Source organism: Scyliorhinus torazame, chromosome 16 (genome assembly GCF_047496885.1).
Source record: "Scyliorhinus torazame isolate Kashiwa2021f chromosome 16, sScyTor2.1, whole genome shotgun sequence".
Taxonomy (NCBI): Eukaryota; Metazoa; Chordata; class Chondrichthyes; order Carcharhiniformes; family Scyliorhinidae; genus Scyliorhinus; species Scyliorhinus torazame.
Genome location: NC_092722.1, coordinates 34981146 through 35005338, shown reverse-complemented (window position 1 = coordinate 35005338; position 24193 = coordinate 34981146). Strand labels below are relative to the sequence as shown.

Genomic DNA, 24193 nt, shown 5'->3' with positions numbered 1-24193 from the left:
GCGGAGAAACCTGCCATTGCTGTCGGCATCTTTGCCGATATCGGGGGAAATCCCGGGCTGTGGATTGAAGCTAACACCAGAGAGCTTCATTAACCAACATCTGTTACTTTCCAGTGTGGCTTCTTGCTGGCAGCGTGACATTGATGAATTTGCCCCTGCAAACCTGCTTTCGATTCATTTGAATATCCACGCGGTGGTCGAGGAAGAAGCCATTTTGAGTCCAAACATTACCCATCTGACAGAAAAGGACAGTAATAGGCCGCTGGTGAACAAATGATGTGGTATCTAAATTCAGTGCTGCTTTAGCAATATTTTGTGAAAGATGCTTTACATCACCAACATTTCCCCGATTTAATTAGTGGTCTCTATAAGTGGCTATATTGTAGTCCTATATCCACCCAATGATCAAACACTTTGATCTGGTACTGATGTTGGAAAGCAGTAGCAGTGTACCTATCCAGGAATGAAACCATGTAGCTTTCTGACTCCTTAACATCGATTTGTGTAGTCATGCATCAACTCAATGATAGGATACCATCAGCCTGCATGTACCAGGGGAAGGAATGCAAATGTTCTGAATCCCTATTTCTGTATAGGATATGAGTCTCGCTGGCAAGGCCAGCGTTTGCTGCCTATCGCTTATTGCCCAAGAACTGAGTAGCTTGCTAGGCCATTTCAGAGGGCAGTTAAGAATCAGCTACATTGCTGTGGGTCTGGAGTCACATGTAGGCCAGAGCGGGTCAGGATAGCAGATTTCCTTCCCTGAAGCACATTAGTGAACCACATTTTTTTTTACAGCAGTGGATAATGGTTTCACGGTCACCATTACTGAGACTAGCTTTCAATTCCAGATATCTTGTGATGAATGTAGAAATTTCAGGTGTACTGAATTATAGTATTTGGAGCAGTAAGGGTTAAAATCTGGGTTAGTGTATGTGCGACTGTTGCAATCGTGTTTTAAAAGAACTCCTAGTTTGAAAGGCAAGAATATTTTGGGTGCCAGGGGTGCATTTAAACAATCATGAAAGGCTTGGGCTAATAGAATGTTTTTGGTTAAGGGGATTCCCTGTGGAGTTAATTAGATTTCAGCTTGGTACGGTGGGCAGCACGGTAGCATTGTGGATAGCACAATTGCTTCACAGCTCCAGGGTCCCAGGTTCAATTCCGGCTTGGGTCACTGTCTGTGCGGAGTCTGCACGTCCTCCCCGTGTGTGCGTGGGTTTCCTCCGGGTGCTCCGGTTTCCTCCCACAGTCCAAAGATGTGCAGGTTAGGTGGATTGGCCGTGCTAAATTGCCCTTAGTGTCCAAAATTGCCCTTAGTGTTGGGTGGGGTTACTGGGTTATGGGGATAGGGTGGAGGTGTTGACCTTGGGTAGGGTGCTCTTTCCAAGAGCAGACTCGATGGGCCGAATGGCCTCCTTCTGCACTGTAAATTCTATGATCTATGATAAAGGTTGTTGCTGAGTGGAGCGAAGGCATCAGGTGTTTTGCAAAGAAGCAGTTCAGTTCTGAGCTGGATGGAGCTGTGACCACAAGTCAAGCAGTTTTATCTCTGCAGCTCAGTTAATTGATATGTCTGCAGGCAGAAGAGCAGTGTGGTTGGAAAGGTGAAAAAACAGCTGAAACAGCTTTTGAAGAGATAAAGCCAGGGTTTCTGCATGGGTCTGACAGGAGTCAGATCTTATCGTTTAAGCAGTCTCAAAATATCTTTCTTTCTCAAAGAACATCACTTTAAAGCAAGTATTCCCGAGTGCCAATGGTTTAATAATGGATTGAGAGCTGAGATGGGGCTTTATCTTATTGTTTAAGTGGGAATAAAGAAAGCAGTTAAGGATATTGTGTTCACTCCTTTGAGTAGCATTGTTTAAGGGGTAATTGTAAGTTATTTTCTTGTGTGATGTTAAATATATTTTAATACTGTGTCAGTAATAAAGTTTGTTTTAATATGCCACACCCCTATTTCCTCATGTAATCACTCCTGGAGCGAAGTATCCTTTCCTCACAGTCTTATAAAATTAAAATTAAATATTGGGTTTTCTGTCCAGTATCCTAGCCACTGTTGGGGTCTGACCCGGGATCATAATAACTTGAATTTGAATTCCACCAGCTGCCCTGAACGAATGCCTCTAGGTGGCGTTACCAGTACATCACTATTTCCCAATGACAAGAAGCCCTACCCCTAGCTTCTATCCAATGACAGAATCTAACCTGAGATGGAAGAATACAGTCACCTTCTATTTATCTGTGATTAATTAACATCGTCCTCCATCTACCCTCTGGAGGGATACTGTAACTCTGTATCTATGCACACACTGACTGAATACAATGTCACCACAGCCCCAGAGGCTGCTTTCCCCTTTGATGGGGGAGAGCTGACTGATGATCACCAAACCTCAGATGGGATCTTCATGAATAACCTCAGCTGATAAGGGAATTGAACCCATGCTGTTGGCGTCTCTCTGCATCACAGACCAGCCGCCCTGCCAACTGAGCTAGCTGACCCCCTAGCTGGCAAGATACTACAGCCCTATATCTACTGATGGAATGCTAAAGCCTTGTATTGGCCCATTTGATTCTGTTGTGCAGCTTTGAAACAGTGTAATGAAATATTGCAGTCCGGCATCTAATCAGTGTTGGAACACTAATCAATGTCCAGATGGTAAGGATAAAGTAGCACTGAGAAATGGTCAGTATTGTGGCAATATGGTGCCAGCATTCGTAGCTGACACTATTGTGATTTCATTCTGGCATGGAAAGATGTCAATATTGTAATATGATTGCGCCTGCAATGAAAGATGTTGGTGTTTGTTGTAAGTTATATCTCCAGCATTGATGACTATTGATGTAATATTAACGTTGAGAAAAGCCAGTTGGAATTACATTCTTTCTTTAAGTACATTTAGAGTACCCAATCATTTTTTCCCAATTAAGGGGCAATTTAGTGTGGCCAATCCAGCTGCATTGCAGATCATTGGGTTGTGGGGGTGAGACCCACGCAGACATTGGGAGAAGGTGACATTCTGTCAGTATTGGCAGATAGAACGGATTCAAAACCTTTCCTGTAAGAGAGCATCCGTACTGTCGTTGAATAGGAAGTCCTATGGCAAGGGCTGGTTCCATGCTGTCACTGCACTTGTGCATGATAGGGAGTCACTGAAAAGATTCCATTTTGATGTTTATGAAATCGCAAGTAAGGATGCATCATTCTCCACGTTTCAGCATAGAGCCACATTTATTCCATTTGCAGTTTTCACAAGTTGATTATTTTTCACGGTTTGCATTTTGCTATGTTTGTGCTGACGTGTTGCCAGACTGGAAGCAGATCACTTGGCGTGAGCAAAGGGTTAAAACGATCATGCCATTAGAAACGTTAGGCATTGATAGCAAAATGATTCTGGTCACATCTAACATTTCGAAGGATATTTGAACAAACAGGCAGTGTACATTAACTGTGGTTTATGCTTGAGAATTCACTGTGGATTAGTGCAGTGGTTCTCCCAATCCTGACAGAACATTAGCAAACATACAAACCACTAACTGATATTCAAGGGCACTAGCAACTAACATCACCATGGGCTCAACAGCACAGAGAATGAATCTGTGATTATCCCTCATTGGAAAACATGCTCCGTGCCTCTCTATTCCTGTATTAATTGGGACATAAAGCCAAACAAAATCTCCACCTCTCCTCATGTAATGCCAATGCCTTCACACATAAACATACATAAGGTTTATGAATACTGATCAACACTTATAGGTTGTGCGGGATGCTGCTAACTTGGCACTAGAAATCCTTCCCATGTCTACTGCGGCACAGCGGTCAGCATTGCTGCCTCACAGCGCCAGGGACCCGAGTTCAATTCCAACCTCGGCCTGTGTGTGTGGAGTTTGCACTTTCTCCCCATGTCTGCGAGGGTTTCCTGCAGTTTCCTCCCCCAGTCCAAAGATGTACAGGTTAGTTGGATTGGCCATGCTAAATAGCCCCTTAGTGTCCAAGGATGTGTAGGTAAGGTGGAGTTACGGGGATAGGGTGGGGGAGTGGGCCTAGGTAGGGTGCTCTTTCAGAGGATCAGTGCCGACTTGATGGGCCGAGTGGACCTCCTTCTGCACTGCAGGGATTCTATCGTTCTATTTGACAGAAATGTGTATCTTTCTCCTTTTGCCGAGCCATCCTGTAAATTGCTGTGTATTAACCTGCACAGCAAGTGCCTGTTTTTGTTCGCTTTTCGGCCTTATGGCTAAGATCAAGTGTCAGATCAAGCCCAAGATGATGCCGAGGGAGCTTTCTTGTCAGCTTGGACCTTGTATGTCTCTCTTGTGGAGACCACGAATTGGCTTCAATTTGAATTTGAATTGTTTATTTGGAGCAAGCCATGAGATGAATTAAGGGCTTGACCCATCCACTCTGCACATTGGCTTTGTAACTTTAAGAATGGAGTTAAAAAAAAGATTCAAATGCTGTTTGAAAGGATGATCAAGTGACTGGATTTGGTGACACAATGCTGGTTCTGGGATAATCAGTCCAGATGAGCGCGCAGTGTGAGGGGTGAATTTATTTTCTACAAATCCCAATCGCTTATTTTAAAAGAAATGCCATAAACACGTCCAAGGACTTTGAATCCGACGGATTTTTCCTTCAGGCAGTTTTTTGCAAACGCTGAATGTGGCTGCTCTGTCACGGATTATGAACGATGGGCTGTGCTGTAATGGCCCATTAGCAGCTCTGTCAGAAAGAGATATTTAGATGACGGTAGCTAATGGGAAACTGGGGCTGCTACCTTCAGCTTGCTAAAAGTGCAGAATGCAGGAAACTACTGGAAGCGCCACAGCTCTGAGGTCCCAGATGTTGACTTGTGATTTGCGAGCTCATCTAACTGTGGACAGTCACGTTACTCCTGATGAGGGGGGTTTGCAACCTTGAAGAGATGGGCGTTTTTGGGTCAGGTGGGATGAAATAATTTATTAAAGTTCTTAAACCTGAACCCAACCGTCATTGAACATGCTCCCTGTTGGTTCTGACAGCCGGGCAATCAATCTGCCACACCTAGTGGGGCTCCATCAGAAAGAGGCCATTTGTCCCATCATATTTGCACTCTCCAAATGAGCAGTGTGGTTTAGTGCCACTCCCCTGCCTCCAACCCCCCACCCCGCTCACCCGTACCTTTGCACATTGTTTTTATTCACACAATCATCTAATTCGGATACATCTCTCAAACCAAGACATACATTCACCTGTCCAAATGCTGAGGGGACCTGTTTTGATTTTAATTGTAAAACGTCAATAATTTCACAATGCAGAAGATGGAAAGCAAGATTATTATACAAGTGTGCGCAGTCAGGTCATCTAAAACACACTCAGACCCAAGCCTTCAAATTGCTGTCCCATTCTTTTCCGCAGCAGCAGCAGCCGCTGGGGTGGTCATGCCCAGTCCACTTCATGCCTTTGTAGACGGCTCGGGTGTAGGGCACGAAGCAAAGGAAGAGCCGCAGACGACGTGCCACACTGCAGTAGGTCACCATGGCGATCACAATAAGGGGGGACATCAGGACGAAGCCGAGAATGATGAGGGCAGAGGAGCTGTTATCATCAAGGATAGTTTTACAGTAATAGGCATCGGAATGAATAACCTGCAGATTGAATAGTAAAAAGAAATGTTACTCTTGAACTCACTGAGACAATGATTATGGTTTGCTATTTGCTCATTGGAAATTCTACAAATAAGGTTTCTATACATTTTATTAAGGCAGAGATCGTAGATGGTGTTAAATCACAATTAATATTGTTAATTGATACTTCAAAGTTTTTGTTAAATTTTTTAAAAACTTTTTTTTTCCAATTAAGGGGCAATTTAGCATGGCCAATCTCCCTACCCTGCACATCTTTGGGTTGTGGAGGTGAGACCCAGGCAGACATGGGGAGAATGTGCAAACTCCACACGGGCAGTGACCCAGGGCTGGGATCGAACCCGGGTCCTCAGTGCCGGGAGGCGGCAGTGCTAATCACTGCGCCACTGTGCTGCCCTGTTCTTAAATATTAGTAATAGATTTTGTGAGATAGCAATCACCAGCCAGCCCATTGTGTCTGCTCTGCCAGTCTTTTGTTAATTATGTCCATTTTATCTTTTTAACATCGGGGCCTGATTTTTTTTTTTTTTTTTAAATAATATTTTATTGAAAATTTTTGGTCAACCAACACAGTGCATTGTGCATCCTTTACACAACATTGTAACAATACAGATAATAATGACCTTTTAAAATTTAAACAAAAACAACAACAAATAAATAAATATTAAATAACAAAAAATAAAAACTAGCCCTAATTGGCAACTGCCTTGTCTCAGGCCACACACCCCCCCCCCATTCCCCCCCATCCCCCCCCCCCCCCCCAAGTCCTGGGCCGCTGCTGCTGCCTTCTTTGTTCTCCCCTATCTATCTTTCCGCAAGATATTCGACGAACGGTTGCCACCGCCTAGTAAACCCTTGAGCCGACCCCCTTAGGACGAACTTAATCCGCTCTAACTTTATGAACCCCGCCATATCATTTATCCAGGTCTCCACCCCCGGGGGCTTGGCTTCTTTCCACATTAGCAATACTCTGCGCCGGGCTACTAGGGACGCAAAGGCCAAAACATCGGCCTCTTTCGCCTCCTGCACTCCCGGCTCTTGTGCAACCCCAAATATAGCCAACCCCCAGCTTGGTTCGACCCGGACTCCTACTACTTTCGAAAGCACCTTTGTCACCCCCATCCAAAACCCCTGTAGTGCCGGGCATGACCAAAACATATGGGTATGATTCGCTGGGCTTCTCGAGCACCTCGCACACCTATCCTCCACCCCAAAAAATTTACTGAGCCGTGTTCCAGTCATATGTGCCCTGTGTAATACCTTAAACTGAATCAGGCTTAGCCTGGCGCACGAGGACGACGAGTTTACCCTGTTTAGGGCATCTGCCCACATCCGCTCCTCAATCTCCTCCCCTAGCTCTTCTTCCCATTTCCCTTTTAGTTCGTCCATCATAGTCTCCCCTTCGTCTCTCATTTCCCTATATATATCCGACACCTTACCGTCCCCCACCCATTTCTTTGAGATGACTCTGTCCTGCACCTCTTGTGTCGGGAGCTGCGGGAATTCCCTCACCTGTTGCCTCGCAAAAGCCCTCAATTGCATGTACCTGAATGCATTCCCTTGGGGCAACCCATATTTCTCGGTCAGCGCTCCCAGACTCGCAAACTTCCCATCCACAAATAGATCTTTCAATTGCGTTATACCTGCTCTTTGCCACATTCCATATCCCCCATCCATTCCCCCCGGGGCAAACCTATGGTTGTTTCTTATCGGGGACCCCCCCAGTGCTCCGGTCTTTCCCCTATGTCGTCTCCACTGTCCCCAAATCTTCAGTGTAGCTACCACCACCGGACTCGTGGTATAGTTCCTTGGTGAGAACGGCAATGGGGCTGTCACCATAGCCTGCAGGCTGGTCCCCCTACAGGACGCCCTCTCTAATCTCTTCCACGCCGCTCCTTCCTCCTCTCCCATCCACTTACTCACCATTGAAATATTAGCGGCCCAATAATACTCACTTAGGCTCGGTAGTGCCAGCCCCCCCCTATCCCTACTACGCTGTAAGAATCCCTTCCTCACTCTCGGAGTCTTCCCGGCCCAAACAAAACCCATGATACTCTTTTCTATCCTTTTGAAAAAAGCCTTCGTGATCACCACCGGGAGACACTGAAACACAAAGAGGAATCTCGGGAGGACCACCATCTTAACCGCCTGCACCCTCCCTGCCATTGACAATGCTACCATATCCCATCTCTTGAAATCTTCCTCCATCTGTTCCACCAACCGCGTCAAATTTAGCCTGTGCAATGTGCCCCAATTCTTAGCTATCTGGATCCCCAGGTAACGAAAGTCTCTTGTTACCTTCCTCAACGGTAGGTCTTCTATTTCTCTACTCTGCTCCCCTGGATGCATCACAAACAGCTCACTCTTCCCCATGTTCAGTTTATACCCTGAAAAATCCCCAAACTCCCCAAGTATCCGCATTATTTCTGGCATCCCCTCCGCTGGATCCGCCACATATAGTAGCAGATCATCCGCATATAAAGATACCCGGTGTTCTTCTCCTCCCCTAAGTATTCCCCTCCATCCCTTGGAACCTCTCAGCGCTATCGCCAGGGGCTCAATCGCCAGTGCAAACAGTAATGGGGACAGAGGACATCCCTGCCTTGTCCCTCTATGGAGCCGAAAATATGCCGATCCCCGTCCATTCGTGACCACACTCGCCACTGGGGCCCTATACAACAGCTGCACCCATCTAACATACCCCTCTCCGAACCCAAATCTCCTCAACACCTCCCACAGATAATCCCACTCCACTCTATCAAATGCTTTCTCGGCATCCATCGCCACTACTATCTCCGTTTCACCCTCTGGTGGGGCCATCATCATTACCCCTAACAACCTCCGTATGTTCGTGTTCAGCTGTCTCCCCTTCACAAACCCAGTTTGGTCCTCATGAACCACCCCCGGGACACATTCCTCTATTCTCATTGCCATTACCTTGGCCAAGACCTTGGCATCTACATTGAGGAGGGAGATTGGTCTGTAGGACCCGCATTGTAGCGGATCCTTTTCCTTCTTTAAAAGAAGCGATATCGTTGCTTCTGACATAGTCGGGGGCAGTTGTCCCCTTTCCTTTGCCTCGTTAAAGGTCCTCGTCAGTAGCGGGGCGAGCAAGTCCAAATATTTTCTGTAAAATTCAACTGGGAATCAGTCCGGTCCCGGGGCCTTTCCCGTCTGCATGTTCCTAATTCCTTTCACCACTTCTTCTACCGTGATCTGTGCTCCCAATCCCATCCTTTCCTGCTCTTCCACCTTGGGAATTTCCAGCCGATCCAAAAACTCCATCATTCTCTCCCTCCCATCCGGGGGTTGAGCTTCATACAATTTTTTATAAAATGTCTTAAACACTTCATTCACTCTCTCCGCTCCCCGCTCCGTCTCTCCATCTTCGTCTCTCACCCCCCCTATTTCCCTCGCTGCTCCCCTTTTCCTCAATTGGTGTGCCAGCAATCTGCTCGCCTTCTCTCCATATTCATACTGTACACCCTGCGCCTTCCTCCATTGTGCCTCTGCAGTGCCTGTGGTCAGCAAGTCAAATTCTACATGCAGCCTTTGCCTTTCCCTATACAGTCCCTCCTCCGGTGCTTCCGCATACTGTCTGTCCACCCTCAAAAGTTCTTGCAACAACCGCTCCCGTTCCTTACTCTCCTGCTTCCCTTTATGTGTCCTTATTGATATCAGCTCCCCCTTAACCACCGCCTTCAACGCCTCCCAGACCACTCCCACCTGAACCTCCCCATTGTCATTGAGTTCCAAGTACTTTTCAATGCATCCCCTCACCCTTAAGCACACCCCCTCATCCGCCATTAGTCCCATGTCCATTCTCCAGGGTGGACGCCCTCTTGTTTCCTCCCCTATCTCCAAGTCTACCCAGTGTGGGGCATGATCCGAAATAGCTATAGCCGTATATTCCGTTCCCCTCACCCTCGGGATCAATGCCCTACCCAACACAAAAAAGTCTATGCGTAAATAGACTTTATGGACATAGGAGAAAAACGAGAACTCCTTACTCCTAGGTCTACTGAATCTCCACGGGTCCACCCCTCCCATCTGCTCCATAAAATCCTTAAGCACCTTGGCTGCTGCCGGCCTCCTACCAGTCCTGGACTTCGACCTATCCAGCCTTGGTTCCAACACCGTGTTAAAGTCTCCCCCCATTATCAGCTTTCCGGTCTCTAGGTCTGGGATGCGTCCTAGCATTCGCCTCATAAAATTGGCATCGTCCCAATTCGGGGCATACACGTTTACCAACACCACCATCTCTCCCTGTAATTTGCCACTCACCATCACGTATCTGCCCCCGTTATCCGCCACTATAGTCTTTGCCTCGAACATTACCCGCTTCCCCACTAATATAGCCACCCCCCTGTTTTTCGCATCCAGCCCCGAATGGAACACCTGCCCTACCCATCCTTTGCGCAACTTAACCTGATCTATCAGTTTCAGGTGCGTTTCCTGTAACATGGCCACATCTGCTTTAAGTTTCTTAAGGTGTGCGAGTACTCGTGCCCTCTTTATCGGCCCGTTAAGCCCCCTCACGTTCCACGTGATCAGCCGAGTTGGGGGGGTTCCCACCCCCCCCCCCCCCCTTGCCGGTTAGCCATCATCTTTTTCCAGCTTCTCGCCCAGTTCCCACGCAGCTGTATTTCTCCCAGACGGTGCCCCCCCGCCCATCCTTTCCCGTACCCACTCCCCCCTTTCCCCAGCAGCAGCAACCCAGTAATTCCCCCCTCCCCCCCCCCCCCCGCTAGACCCCCCGCTAGCGTAATTACTCCCCCATGTTGCTCCCAGAAGTCAGCAAACTCTGGCTGACCTCGGCTTCCCCCCGTGATCACGGCTCGCCCCGTGCGGCGCCCCCTCCTTCCTGCTTCTCTATTCCCGCCATAATTATCATAGCGCGGGAACCAAGCCCGCACCTCTCCCTCGGCCCCGCCTCCCATGGCCAACGCCCCATCTCCTCTCCCTCCCCACCTCCCCCCATCACCACCTGTGGGAGAAAGAAAAGTTACCATACCGCAGGATTAATCATACAATCCCTCTTCGCCCCCCCCCCCCCCCCCCCCACTCGTCCCACCACTTTGTCCAAACGTTCATTTTCGTAGTCCAATCATTCCAATTTTTCTTCTACAATAAAAGTCCACGCTTCATCCGCCGTCTCAAAGTAGTGGTGCCTCCCTTGATATGTGACCCACAGTCTTGCCGGTTGCAGCATTCCAAACTTTATCTTTTTTTTGTGAAGTACCGCTTTGGCCCGATTAAAGCTCGCCCTCCTTCTCGCCACCTCCGCACTCCAATCTTGATAGACGCGGATCACCGCGTTCTCCCATTTACTACACCGAGTTTTCTTCGCCCATCTAAGGACCATTTCTCTATCCTTAAAACGGAGAAATCTCACCACTATGGCTCTGGGAGCTTCTCCTGCTCTCGATCCTCGCACCATAACTCGGTATGATCCCTCCACCTCCAACGGACCCGTCGGGGCCTCCACTCCCATTAACGAGTGCAGCATCGTGCTCACATATGCCCCGACGTCCGCCCCCTCCACACCTTCAGGAAGGCCAAGAATCCTCAAGTTGTTCCTCCTTGCGTTATTTTCCAGTGCCTCCAACCTCTCCACAGATCGTTTCTGGTGTGCCTCCTGTATCTCCGACTTCACCACCAGGCCCTGTATATCGTTTTCATTCTCTGCTGCTTTCGCCTTCACGACCCGAAGCTCCTGCTCCTGGGTCTTTTGTTCCTCTTTCAGCCCTTCAATCGCCTGTAATATCGGGGCCAACAACTCTTTCTTCATTTCCTTTTTTATCTCCTCCACGCAGCGTTTCAAAAACTCTTGTTGTTCAGGGCCCCATATGAAACTGCCACCTTCCGACGCCATCTTGGTTTCTGCTTGCCTTCCTTGCCGTTGTTCCAAAGGATCCGCTGCAATCCGGCCACTTTCCTCTCCTTTTTCCATCCGTGTCCAGGGGGAACACCCTTCTGGTTTACCGCACGGTGTTTTCAGCCGTTAAAATTGCCGTTGGGGCTCCTATCAAGAGCCCAAAAGTCCGTTTCGCAGGGAGCTGCCGAAACGTGCGACTCAGCTGGTCATCGCCGCACCCGGAAGTCATCGGGGCCTGATTTTAACTGTGTACATGGGTGGGTCTGTCTCTAATCTCCTTACTTTACAAGTGTTCATGTACTTTGTCCTTGACGACATGGGCCGGATTTCCCGACTCCCCATGCAGCGCGGCTCGCCATTGACCCCCGGTGGGGTCTTCCGGCCCCGCCGATGTCTACAGCATTTTACGTGACTGGCCTGTCCCGTCGCTGGGTAACCCCCCGCAGGGAGTCACCTTCAGCAGGTCCGGAAAATCCCATCCAATAGCAATTTTCCCATTTCTGACATCAAACTTAGTGGCCTGTAGTTTATTGATGTGTCCTTTCCTTTGAACTTGGACAAGGTATCTTCCAAATCAGTGGGGGGTTGCCATTGGCAGGACTGGAAGATCTCACGAGCAAGAACGGCCAGAGAATTTCCCACCTCTTAGTGTTCTTTTATTTTACCGATCGGTGTAGTTCTATAGATTGGTTTTAGCTCCCCGTGTGATTCTCAGACCGGTCTTTAAGTTGACTCTTGTTCCATCTCTCTGTGAGTGTGGATATCTGGGGCGAGATTCTCCGACCCCCGCCGGGTCGGAGAATCGCCGGGGGCTGGCGTGAATCCCGCCCCTGACGGTTGCCGAATTCTCCGGCACCGGATATTTGGCGGGGGCGGGAATCGGGCCGCGCCGGTTGGCAGCCCTCCCCCCCGCGATTCTCCGGCCCGGATGGGCCAAAGTCCCGCTGCTAAAATGCCTGTCCCGCCAGCGTAGATTAAACCACCTACCTTACCGGCGGGACAAGGCGGCGCGGGCGGGCTCCGGGGTCCTGGGGGGGGGGGGGGGGGCGTGGGGCGATCTGGCCCCGGGGGGTGCCCCCACGTTGGCCTGGCCCGTGATCGGGGCCCACCGATCCGCGGGCGGGCCTGGGCCGTGGGGGCACTCTTTTCCTTCCGCCTTCGCCATGGTCTCCACCATGGCGGAGGCGGAAGAGATTCCCTCCACTGCGCATGCGCGGGAATGCCGTCAGCGGCCGCTAACGCTCCCGCGCATGCGCCGCCCGGAAATGTCATTTCCGCGCCAGCTGGCGGGGCACCAAAGGCCTTTTCCGCCAGCTGGCGGGGCGGAAATTGGTCCGGCGTGGGCCTAGCCCCCCAAGATGCGGAGCATTCCGCACCTTTGGGGCGGCGCGATGCCCGACTGATTTGCGCCAATTTGGGCGCCAGTCGGCGGACATCGCGCCGATACCGGAGAATTTCACCCTTGGTGCTTAACAATGAAGAAATGTTTCGCAGAATGTGACTACCAACCTGAATAATCCTGAATTTATGTCCCCACGTCTGGCTGTATTGGGGATTGACATGTTCTGCACAGTTTGCGGAACAGATGCAAAATGGCATTTGTGGTTCTCAAAATGACTTCAATTTTTAGCATCGACATTCATACGATGCGCACAAAAGGACGGTTAGATTCATCTGAATGGAAGTTGGACACAGGGCAACGGAAATCTTGCAGTCCCGGAATGTCAAGTTGGAATGTGCTAGCAGAGACTGAAAAGGGATTGAGTGCTGGCATGATATTTGGGTTAGGGGATGCCACGCTGACAACAAATAAAGCTTCTTCAATATAGTGCCAACAAGCAAAAAGTTCACACATTAATAATGAGTGTGAAGCACATTTATCAGCTCAGGGACTCCATGAAGGCAACAAAATTAAGATGTGAAGCTCCAGGGTTCCAGCTTTCAATCACAATCCAATTATTCTTGCTGAAAATGAACATGTGTGGGCATTCATCGGGAACAGGGTCAGGCACGACCGTGATGCCCCCTATTGTTAACACCCCACAGTCTCACACTCACACCTCAAAATCAGCCAACCGAGTGTGACACCAGAGAGCAGTCAACGTGCAAGTAACAGCAAGAGAGGAATCGAGAGAGAAATGTCGAGGGGGGAATAAAAAGGGATATATAGTTGTTCAGTCATTCAGAGAGGCTGTGAGAATGTGCAGATTTGTGAAATTAAATGCCCTCCCTCGAGGCCGGATTAAAGCTATTCTGTTGGGCGGAGTACATGACGTTTTTCTGAGGATCCAGTCAACCGAGAGTTCCCGCTACAGCCCGGTTTGAACTCCTTTCTGACTCAGAGGCCGTGCTTAACAGTCAAATATCAATCTCAGGACAGCCACCATCACCATAAATAGATAGAGCGGAGACCAGGCCGTCTGTCTCCCTGACTCTGCGTTCCACTTTCTCTCTGATCATACATCATTTGTAAATGTTCATTTGTATTCAATACCATATATTAGTCCATATGAACCACTGAATTGATGCAGTAGATTTTAGAGTCTCATTTATTTTGGGACCTTTCTGACAGCCAAAGGTTTAGAATCATAGAATTGCTACAGTGTGGAGGGGGGCCATTTGGCCCATGCCCTCAGGGCGGCCAGGGTGAGGTGCCAACGCCATGCCCCTGGCACCGACCCCCGTCCCACACACACGTAACCCCATCCCCCACCCGTAAGGTGATCGAACCCCACCTGCTGGCAGTCTGCTCGCACCCCAGCCTGCGCCACATGCCAACACACATACCGTCTGCCATGGCCGGGTGCCCTGTTCACAAAAGCCACCAGCTGCCCACCCCCTGTGCTGCTCGCGCCCGACTGCTGTGCATTTTCTGTCTCCCCTGGCCCAGGAGAAGGCGACACACAACTGCAGGGAGAGAGAGAGAAGTCTGGAGGGGGCCCGCTGGACCTGCGGCCCCTCACCATCACGGAGCAGTGGTGACAGGACCTGGTCGGTGCGGCACACGTGCCACAACCCTCACACTACCCACACCACCCACACACCACCCCAACTCCCCCACACCACCCCAATTCCAGCCCCCCCCACACCACCCCAACTCCCCCACACCACCCCAATTCCAGCCCCCCCCCCCACACCACCCCAACTCCCCCACACCACCCCAATTCCAGCCCCCCCCCACACACCACCCCAACTCCCCCACACCACCCCAATTCCAGCCCCCCCCACACCACCCCAACTCCCCCACACCACCCCAATTCCAGCCCCCCCCCACACCACCCGAACTCCCCCACACCACCCCGATTCCAGCCCCCCCACACCACCCCAACGCCGCCACACCACCCCAATTCCAGCCCCCCCCCACACCACCCCAACGCCCCCACACCACCCGAATCCCAGCCCCCCCACACCACCCCAATTCCCCCACACCACCCCAATTCCAGCCCCCCCACACCACCCCAACTCCCCCACACCACCCCAATTCCAGCCCCCCCCACACCACCCCAACGCCCCCACACCACCCCAATCCCAGCCCCCCCCACACCACCCCAACTCCCCCACACCACCCCGATTCCAGCCCCCCCCACACCACACCAACTCCCCCACACCACCCCAATTCCAGCCCCCCCCACACCACCCCAACTCCCCCACACCACCCCAATCCCAGCCCCCCCCACACCACCCCAACTCCCCCACACCACCCCAATTCCAGTCCCCCCACACACCACCCCAACTCCCCCACACCACCCCAATTCCAGTCCCCCCCCACACCACCCCAACTCCCCCACACCACCCCAATTCCAGCCCCCCCCACACCACCCCAACGCCCCCACACCACCCGAATCCCAGCCACCCCACACCACCCCAACTCCCCCACACCACCCCAATTCCAGCCCCCCCCACACCACCCCAACTCCCCCACACCACCCCAATTCCAGCCCCCCCCACACCACCCCAACTCCCCCACACCACCCCAATTCCAGTCCCCCCACACACCACCCCAACTCCCCCACACCACCCCAATTCCAGTCCCCCCCCACACCACCCCAACTCCCCCACACCACCCCAATTCCAGCCCCCCCCACACCACCCCAACGCCCCCACACCACCCGAATCCCAGCCCCCCCACACCACCCCAACTCCCCCACACCACCCCAATTCCAGCCCCCCCCACACCACCCCAACTCCCCCACACCACCCCAATTCCAGCCCCCCCCACACCACCCCAACGCCCCCACACCACCCGAATCCCAGCCCCCCCCACACCACCCCAACTCCCCCACACCACCCCAATTCCAGCCCCCCCCCACACCACCCCAACTCCCCCACACCACCCCAATTCCAACCCCCCCCCACACCACCCCAACTCCCCCACACCACCCCAATTCCAGCCCCCCCCCCACACCACCCCAACTCCCCCACACCACCCCAATTCCAGCCCCCCCCCACACCACCCCAACTCCCCCACACCACCCCAATTCCAACCCCCCCCCCACACCACACCAACTCCCCCACACCACCCCAATTCCAGCCCCCCCCACACCACCCCAACGCCCCCACACCACCCGAATCCCAGCCCCCCCCCACACCACCCCAACTCCCCCACACCACCCCAATTCCAGCCCCCCCCCACACCACCCCAACTCCCCCACACCACCCCAATTCCAGCCCCCCCCACACCACCCGAACTCCCCCACACCACCCCAATCCCAGCCCCCCCCACACCACCCCAATTCCCCCACACCACCCCAATTCCAGCCCCCCCACACCACCCCAACTCCCCCACACCACCCCAATTCCAGCCCCCCCCCCACATCACCCCAACGCCCCCACACCACCCCAATCCCAGCCCCCCCCACACCACCCCAACTCCCCCACACCACCCCGATTCCAGCCCCCCCCCACACCACACCAACTCCCCCACACCACCCCAATTCCAGCCCCCCCCACACCACCCCAACTCCCCCACACCACCCCAATCCCAGCCCCCCCCACACCACCCCAACTCCCCCACACCAGCCCAATTCCAGCCCCCCCACACCACCCCAACTCCCCCACACCACCCCAATTCCAGCCCCCCCCACACCACCCGAACTCCCCCACACCACCCCAATTCCAGCCCCCCCCCACACCACCCCAACGCCCCCACACCACCCGAATCCCAGCCCCCCCACACCACCCCAATTCCCCCACACCACCCCAATTCCAGCCCCCCCACACCACCCCAACTCCCCCACACCGCCCCAATTCCAGCCCCCCCCACACCACCCCAACGCCCCTACACCACCCCAATCCCAGCCCCCCCCCCCACACCACCTCAACTCCCCCACACCACCCCGATTCCAGGCCCCCCCCACACCACACCAACTCCCCACACCACCCCAATTCCAGCCCCCCCCCCACACCACCCCAACTCCCCCACACCACCCCAATCCCAGCCCCCCCCACACCACCCCAACTCCCCCACACCACCCCAATTCCAGCCCCCCCACACCACCCCAACTCCCCCACACCACCCCAATCCCAGCCCCCCACACCACCCCAACTCCCCCACACCACCCCAATTCCAGCCCCCCCCCACACCACCCCAACTCCCCCACACCACCCCAATTCCAGCACCCCCCACACCACCCCAACTCCCCCACACCACCCCAATTCCAGCCCCCCCCACACCACCCCAACTCCACCACCCCACCCCAATCCCAGCCCCCCCACACCACCCCAACTCCCCCACACCACCCCAATTCCAGCCCCCCCCACACCACCGCAACTCCCCCACACCACCCCAATTCCAGCCCCCCCCACACCACTCCAACTCCACCACCCCACCCCAATCCCAGCCCCCCCACACCACCCCAACTCCCCCACACCACCCCAATTCCACCCCCCCCACACCACCCCAACTTCACCACACCACCCCAATTCCAGCCCCCCCCACACCAACCCAACTCCTCCACACCACCCCAATTCCAGCCCCCCCCACACCACCCCAACTCCCCCACACCACCCCAATTCCAGCTCCCCCCCACACCACCCCAATTCCAGCTCCCCCCCACACCACCCCAACTCCTCCACACCACACCACCACCAGCACCCCACCACTCCACACTCCTCACTCTAATCTGTGATCCAACCATGCATGTCTTGTGTCTTGCAGGAACACCTGGTGAAGAGGCGGGCCCTTCTGGTGTCCCTGCCTCCGGCCACCACTTCAGGACATGTCCAGCGACGAGGCGGCACCGGACAATGACACAAGCCTCTAAATGCCAACGCGAGACACCCCAGGGCGCCAGTCCGGGGACGACACCAACTTCCCATCACAGCTGTCTCCAACGCCCTCCACCATCCCAGAGACACACACCTTGGTTGGGCACTTTAGTGAAGAGGCTCCTGGGGCACTATCTGGTGCACACCACACACATGCAGCGGTACATCAGGTGGAGGTAGGAGCCCCTGAGGGGGCGAACGGTTGGACAGCAGCCTGACCCCAGGGACCTACATCTTCAGCATCGATGGGACCGCCATTTCCAGAAGCCCGAGACCCATCTGGACGGCAGTAGGTCCCTGCCCTGCCCATCCTGGCCCTCCCCACGTCCTCCTCCGACGACGACGAGGCCTGCCGTTCATCCACCTCTTCCAGCATGTCGCCCCTCTGCTGCGAGATGTTGTGGAAGGCAACAGCAGGCCACCTTGTGCTATACTGGAGAACCCCTCCAGAGCGGTCAAGGCACCTGAACCTCATCTTCAGGACACTGATGCACCACTTGATCACTGCCCTGGTCGCGACATGGGTTTTGTTTTAGCGGGTCTCCACGCCAGTCTGTGGCCTCTGGATAAGCGTCATCAGCCATGACCGCAGCGGATAACCCCTGTCACCCAGGAGCAGTCCCCTCATTTGGGGGAGCACCTCAAAAGGTGTTGGAAACCATCAAATGTGCCAGGATGAAGGCGTCATGCACGCTCCGGGTATCGGGCGCAGTGTGCATGATGTGCACCTCATGGTCGCACACCAGCTGCACATTCATGGGGTGGAACCCCTGTCGGTTTGGGAAGACCACCACCTCGTGTGCTGGTGCACACAGGGGGACATGCATGCCATCAATCACCCCCTGAACTTGGGGCATCCCGGCGATGACGGTGAACCCTGTTGCCCATGCATACTGGAGGGCTCGGTCCACATTGAACCTGATATATTGTGCCAAGCGGGCATACAGCGCCTTCGTGATGGCACGGATGCACCTGCGCACCAAGGTCTGAGTGATCCAACAGGTCCCCACTCGATGCATGCCGAAATGTTCAGGGCAACCTTCACCTTGACGACCACCGTATGGCCCCCTGCTCAGCCGGAGTCTTTCACGACATGCCCGGCCCACCAGGTCCTCGAATGACAGGCGCTGCTGGTAGACACAAAGCCTAATGTGGAGGCTCCTTCCCACCTCCTCCTCGGCCTGGTGGGTGGCCGGCTCTCCATCCTCACGTGTTGGCTCCTGTTCCTCTTGGTCAGGCTTCACAGCTGCAGGGTCCTCCTAGAGCAGCTCCAGCTCGTCCAGTCTCAGTGCATCTCCCAGGGCTGAGGCGGTTAGGATGATGGCAACCATTCCTGGTTGGATTCCAAAATTCATTGTCCGTAGGGGGTGAAAGGCAGACATGTTGGCCTGGTGCGTACACTCGTGCCCAACCAGGTCCAACAGGCTACACAGTGGCCCCGGCGGCACTGCAGCCCCTGCCCCTACCCCCCCCTCCTCTCCCACCCACACCCAGCTGTTCCCCTGGCACTCTGCCCTACGCCCTGCACCCCTGGCCGCATCGGTGCCCGGCACCGATCGCATTTCCCCATTCCGGCGCTGGCCAACGGAGAATCCCGCGCAAAGTTACAAAATGTCCGCCATGCCCTCTCCGATCTCTGCAATTTTGCGCACCGCCGCATCTCCCATCCCCCCTCACCTCCTGGAGATGGGGGTCAGTGGGGAAAGCAAAAATAAAGCACTGAGGAACATCTACTGCCAATTCAGGAAATTTCTTCCCTCTCCCCCTACTCCAAAAATGCCCCCATGTCCCTAAAGGCCGAGGAAGGGGCCAATTTGGGCTTGTTCCAAAGGTGCTTAATCAGAAATTAGGGCATTGTCCGCTGGCGCTACCCCCCAAGGGGCACTGCCAAGATACTACCCAGGCATATCCTCCCCCCTCCAAGGGGCTATGCTTACCTGTGCCCCCCCACCCCCACCACCCCGGTACATTCCCTTTGCCTGGTTCACATTTTTACAAACATGTTGTGAACCTTGTCAACGTGATGTCAAGGGGTTGGCTCCTGGGTGACAGGGGTTATCCGCTGCGGTCATGGCTGATGACACCTATCCAGAGGCCACAGGCCGACGTGGAGGCCAGACGTGGATTGGAATAGTCAAGTCTAGGAATAACAAAGGTATGGATGAGGGTTTCAGCAGCCGATGAGCTGAGGCGGGGGTGGAATTGGAGCATGTTACAGAGGTGGAAAGAGGTGGGCTTGGAGATGACGTGGGCCTGTGTCTAGAAGCTCATCTCAGCATCAAATATGAATGTTGCAAACAGTCTGGTTCCGCCTCAGCCAGTTGTTGGAGGGAGGGATAGTGTCAGTGATAAGGAATGGAGTTTGAGGCAGGGACAAAATTAATTGCAGGAAATGAGTGGCTGATGCGCAGGTTAGGTGGATTGGCCATACTAAATTGCCCTTAGTGTCCTAAATTGCCCTTAGTGTTGGGTTGGGTTATGGGGATAGGGTGGAGGTGTGGACCTTGGGTGGGGTGCTCTTTCCAAGAGCCGGTGCAGACTCGATGTGCCGAATGGCCTCCTTCTGCACTGTAAATTCTATGAAATTCTATGACATAGCTTAATTGCCTGGATGCACAATAATTGGTCTAATCATACGTTATTCATTGTGTATTAATTTATTAATGGCTTGTTTAATTCACTCGGGAAAAAGATTGCAAGCTGTGGCAACAGTGGTTTAGCTGCCAAATTCTATAAACAAACTAATAGTTACATTATTGCAGATCGATTGCAGCCCGGTGACATTGCTGTTACCTTGTTGCATTGATTCTTGATCCCATATCTGATATAAATCTTGCAGAGGCTAAATAGTGGGTCCATTTAACATACAAGTGGCTTTCATTTTACTTGCCTTCCACTTGACTTTTCCTTGCCTTGCTGGCTGTGCCTGACAATGCACATGTTTGTATTCAGTGTGTGTGTTGTGCCTGCAGTGACATCTCCTCTAAATGATGCCAAACATTTTGCTAATATTCTAAGAAGGGAAAATACACCATTACAAAGAACATACCAAATTGGCAAGGCTTCCACTTCAGAAGAAAGGTTACATTTCCATCAACATGAGGCAATGCATTTTTTATAGATGAAGTAACAGAATTGCTTTGTTCGCCTTTGCTGCCTGTTCTCGTTTGTGTGATGTGGTGCTTTAGAAGTAGTTAAACTCTGCTGACAAAATGGAGTTATTATACTGGTGACACAGAAAGAATCATGGTGACAGTGGAACTTTTATTGTGCTGCTAACTGCGGCACGATCTTCTGCTGGAAAGATGCCTTGCTCTCATTAAACTGGCAACAACCTCCAGCATCCAGCAACATTACTTCACGTCTCTCAGAGAGAGGAAAAAGAAATACCCTCTGGCTCCTTAGTGAATAATACTGTGTTTCTCACACAGCATTGGATAGCGTTTCAAAGCAGGAGACGAGAGTCCAGATAAACAAATCCATTGTACCTGTGTCTCTCACAGTTACAGCGAGTCCCTCTTCGCAACACGTTGAATCTTCCCAAATGAGAAAAGACGTTCACCAGATCACATTTCCAGGTTTGAAATGCCCACCCAGGTATCTCAGAGCTGAATGGTTGTACACCCTGAATGAAGCTTCCAAAGTGCTGAGAGACAATCCCACCCGTAAATCTGCATTTTGTTATATTACTAAATTGTAATATAAATATTACTCTTTTGTCTTGCCAAGTTGTATTGAATTCTGATGAGAAATAGACAAAGTCTTCCAAATGATGACAAAAATGTTTTATTGAGTAATATATAATAAACTAGTGAGTTCTTTCACTTCAATACTAAACTAGTAAACAAGTAAGTAAGTTTATATTAAATTAACAATTATAATAATACACTACACTCTGAACTGATCACGTCTTCCCCTCTATCTGTCCTCCACACACACTAACTAAAGAAAGAACGGGAAACTCCTTTTATAGGTCTTGTTAGTGTTGCCACCTCGTGATCATCCGTCTGTACTTACTTTACATTAACTGAACATGTATTAACACATACAGAGATCACTACACATTTAACACACCTGAACTGTAACAAATAGCCCTCAAGGCACTGGGGCTAATTGTCAACCGTGGCTCAATAGATAGTCAAAAACAACAGGGATGCAGCAATTCAAGTCATACCTGTTGTAAAAGCTGAATCCTCCCAAATCTGACACATCAACAAAGGACCAACATTACAAACCAGCATGCACACAGTTAGGAAATTGATTGAAATGGTGTCTGGTTAGTTTAGAAGAAATGGTGACCAGAGAACTTGCAGAAAATCTTCAGGTCTCACTCGCTTAGTTTTACAGAGCGGCCATCGTGATTCCACCCCAGTCTTAGACCATGAAAGGCTATTCCTTTCAGGGGTCTGTGTATTTGAAAAATCCTTTGCAATTGCAGTTGAAATAGTTCCTGCAAAGATGGACGACAGGCTTCAGGTTCCAAGCGCAACGTTGATGCCGCTGAGCCAGCCACTGGAGAGAATAAATTAAAAGTAAATCACCAAATGTAGCAGGGTCGGTGCAACCACTCGGCAAAGTAGGCGGTCACCTGGAGCAGCAAAGTCTGTTGAGCAGAGCGGCAAAAAACTCAATGAACCATTCCTGAAGCTATCTAAGTTAACAACAGACTTCAGCAGTGGGAATGAAAGGTTGATCAGTGATGGGCAGCCTAGGCTGGGAGTGGGCCAAATATCTCGTAACAAGTTAGCGAAAACGCTTAATCATTTATATATTAACAGAACTGTCATCAACTTCAAATGGTAAAAACAAAAGAAATATTTACACTTTGGACACCGAGGGAGCGCACGGCTCTCACAGTCGATGTTGTGAGCAATCAGCGCGCACCTCACTTCACTCGCCCTTGCTTTACGTGGGAATCACTTCAGTCATACCGGTAGGGAAAAGAACTTTGTGGACGGAAATCAGCGGGTTGTGGTGACCCGGTGCTCGGGCAACGGTCAACAAAATGTCTCGTGGGCCACATTCAGAACCCAGGTGGGCTGCACGTGGCCCCTGGGCCGCAGGTTGGCCAGGACTGGTCTAAATCCACTGATATACATCCACATAAACTGACAGACATACATAGATGGCCACGTATTCACATTACAGTCTTTCCCAAAGTTTCATATTATAGTCCTTATTCTGTTTATCTGACAGTTTTACAAATTTGTACATCCACATAACTATTCCAAAGCCGCGAAATGATATTAACGAACATAATTTAATCTGTCTCACTCTATAGTACTGAGTACCATTTCTGTAAATTGCACATAAAATCATCTAGTAACTGTTTCAGGAACACGTTACATCACATGAACCATATTACACATTATAATGTGCATTTCTCAAAGTCCATATCCTGTGGAAAGTGTAGAAGAATGAGAATGCACAATCAGTCTCGTAATATTCTACTTTTTCCTGTAAAATAAATCTGCAATTATAAATGCAGAATTTTGATTTATCCTAATGTACAATATTCATTTTCGCAAGCTAATTGTTGGGGGTTTGCAAGACTGAAGGTTTGTCAAGGGTACCTAATACTCTTGCACCAGCCTTGATAACGAGAAAGGTCAGGAAGAATGTTTCTTCTAAGAGAATTGTTAGAACACGGAGGCCGGAAACCTCTGGCTATTGGGATTCACTCTTCCCGCTGGCAGTGTATCCCCGCCCACGGGTTTCCTGACGGTGTTGGGTGGCTTCAATGGGAAATGCCATTGACAAGCGGTGCAAATGTAGAATCCCACCGCCAGTGAATGGCAGGCTGCTGAGAACCACATGGCTGGGGGCCGGAGAATCCAGCCCAGAATATTTGACCGGAAACAATGATAGAAGCACAGTTGAAGATCATTTAAAAGAGAAGTGGATAAATATTTGAAAGAGTAAGAAGTCTTACAACACCAGGTTAACTCCAACAGGTTTACTTGAAATCGCGAGCTTTCGGAGCGTCACCTAATGAAGGTGCTACACTCCGAAAGCTTGGGATTCAAAATTAACCTGTTGGACTTTAACCTGGTGTGGTGAGACTTCTTACTGTGCCCACCCCAGTCCAACACTGGCATCTTCACATCATATTTGAAAGAGGGACAAGCATATGATTAGTGTAATGGGGTTAAGTGGGTATCTCGTTCACAAACCCTGAATAGACATTATTATTCTTTGAGGGGATGTGAGCATCACTGGCAAGGCCAGAATTCATTTATTCCTCATCCTTAATTGCCCTTGAGAAGGTGGCAGTGAGCTGCCTTCTTTTACTGCTGTAGTCCATAAAGTGTTGGTACACCATAGTGATGTTAGAGAGTGCCAGGTTTTTGATCCAGAGACAGTGAAGGAACGGCGATATATTTCCAAATCAGCATGGTGAGTGGCTTGGAGGGGGACTTGCAG

General features: G+C 51.6%; 1 protein-coding gene and 1 long non-coding RNA gene across 3 annotated transcripts in view; one reads left to right on the top strand and one right to left on the bottom strand.

The window, feature by feature from the left end:
- Window positions 1-3213: 3213 nt before the first annotated feature.
- Window positions 3214-24193, bottom strand: part of LOC140392701 (transmembrane protein 88-like) — a 64837-nt gene continuing 43857 nt past the window's right edge. Inside the window, exons 1-2 of one of the 2 annotated variants that reach the window (XR_011935413.1) lie at window positions 21945-22298; window positions 5494-5628 (exon numbers count right to left, since the gene is read on the bottom strand). Coding sequence is in view for 1 of the 2 variants with exons in the window: in XM_072478241.1 (XP_072334342.1) it covers window positions 5356-5628 (273 nt within the window). In the remaining variant the exon portion in view is untranslated. Of the gene's footprint in view, window positions 5629-21944; window positions 22299-24193 lie in introns of those variants that run through there. The other variant, XM_072478241.1, reaches the window with a different exon arrangement.
- LOC140392702 (uncharacterized) overlaps window positions 22596-24193 on the top strand; it is a 47496-nt gene continuing 45898 nt past the window's right edge. The window contains exon 1 of the long non-coding RNA XR_011935414.1: window positions 22596-22703. This is a non-coding gene — a long non-coding RNA (uncharacterized lncRNA). The remainder of the gene's footprint in view (window positions 22704-24193) is intronic.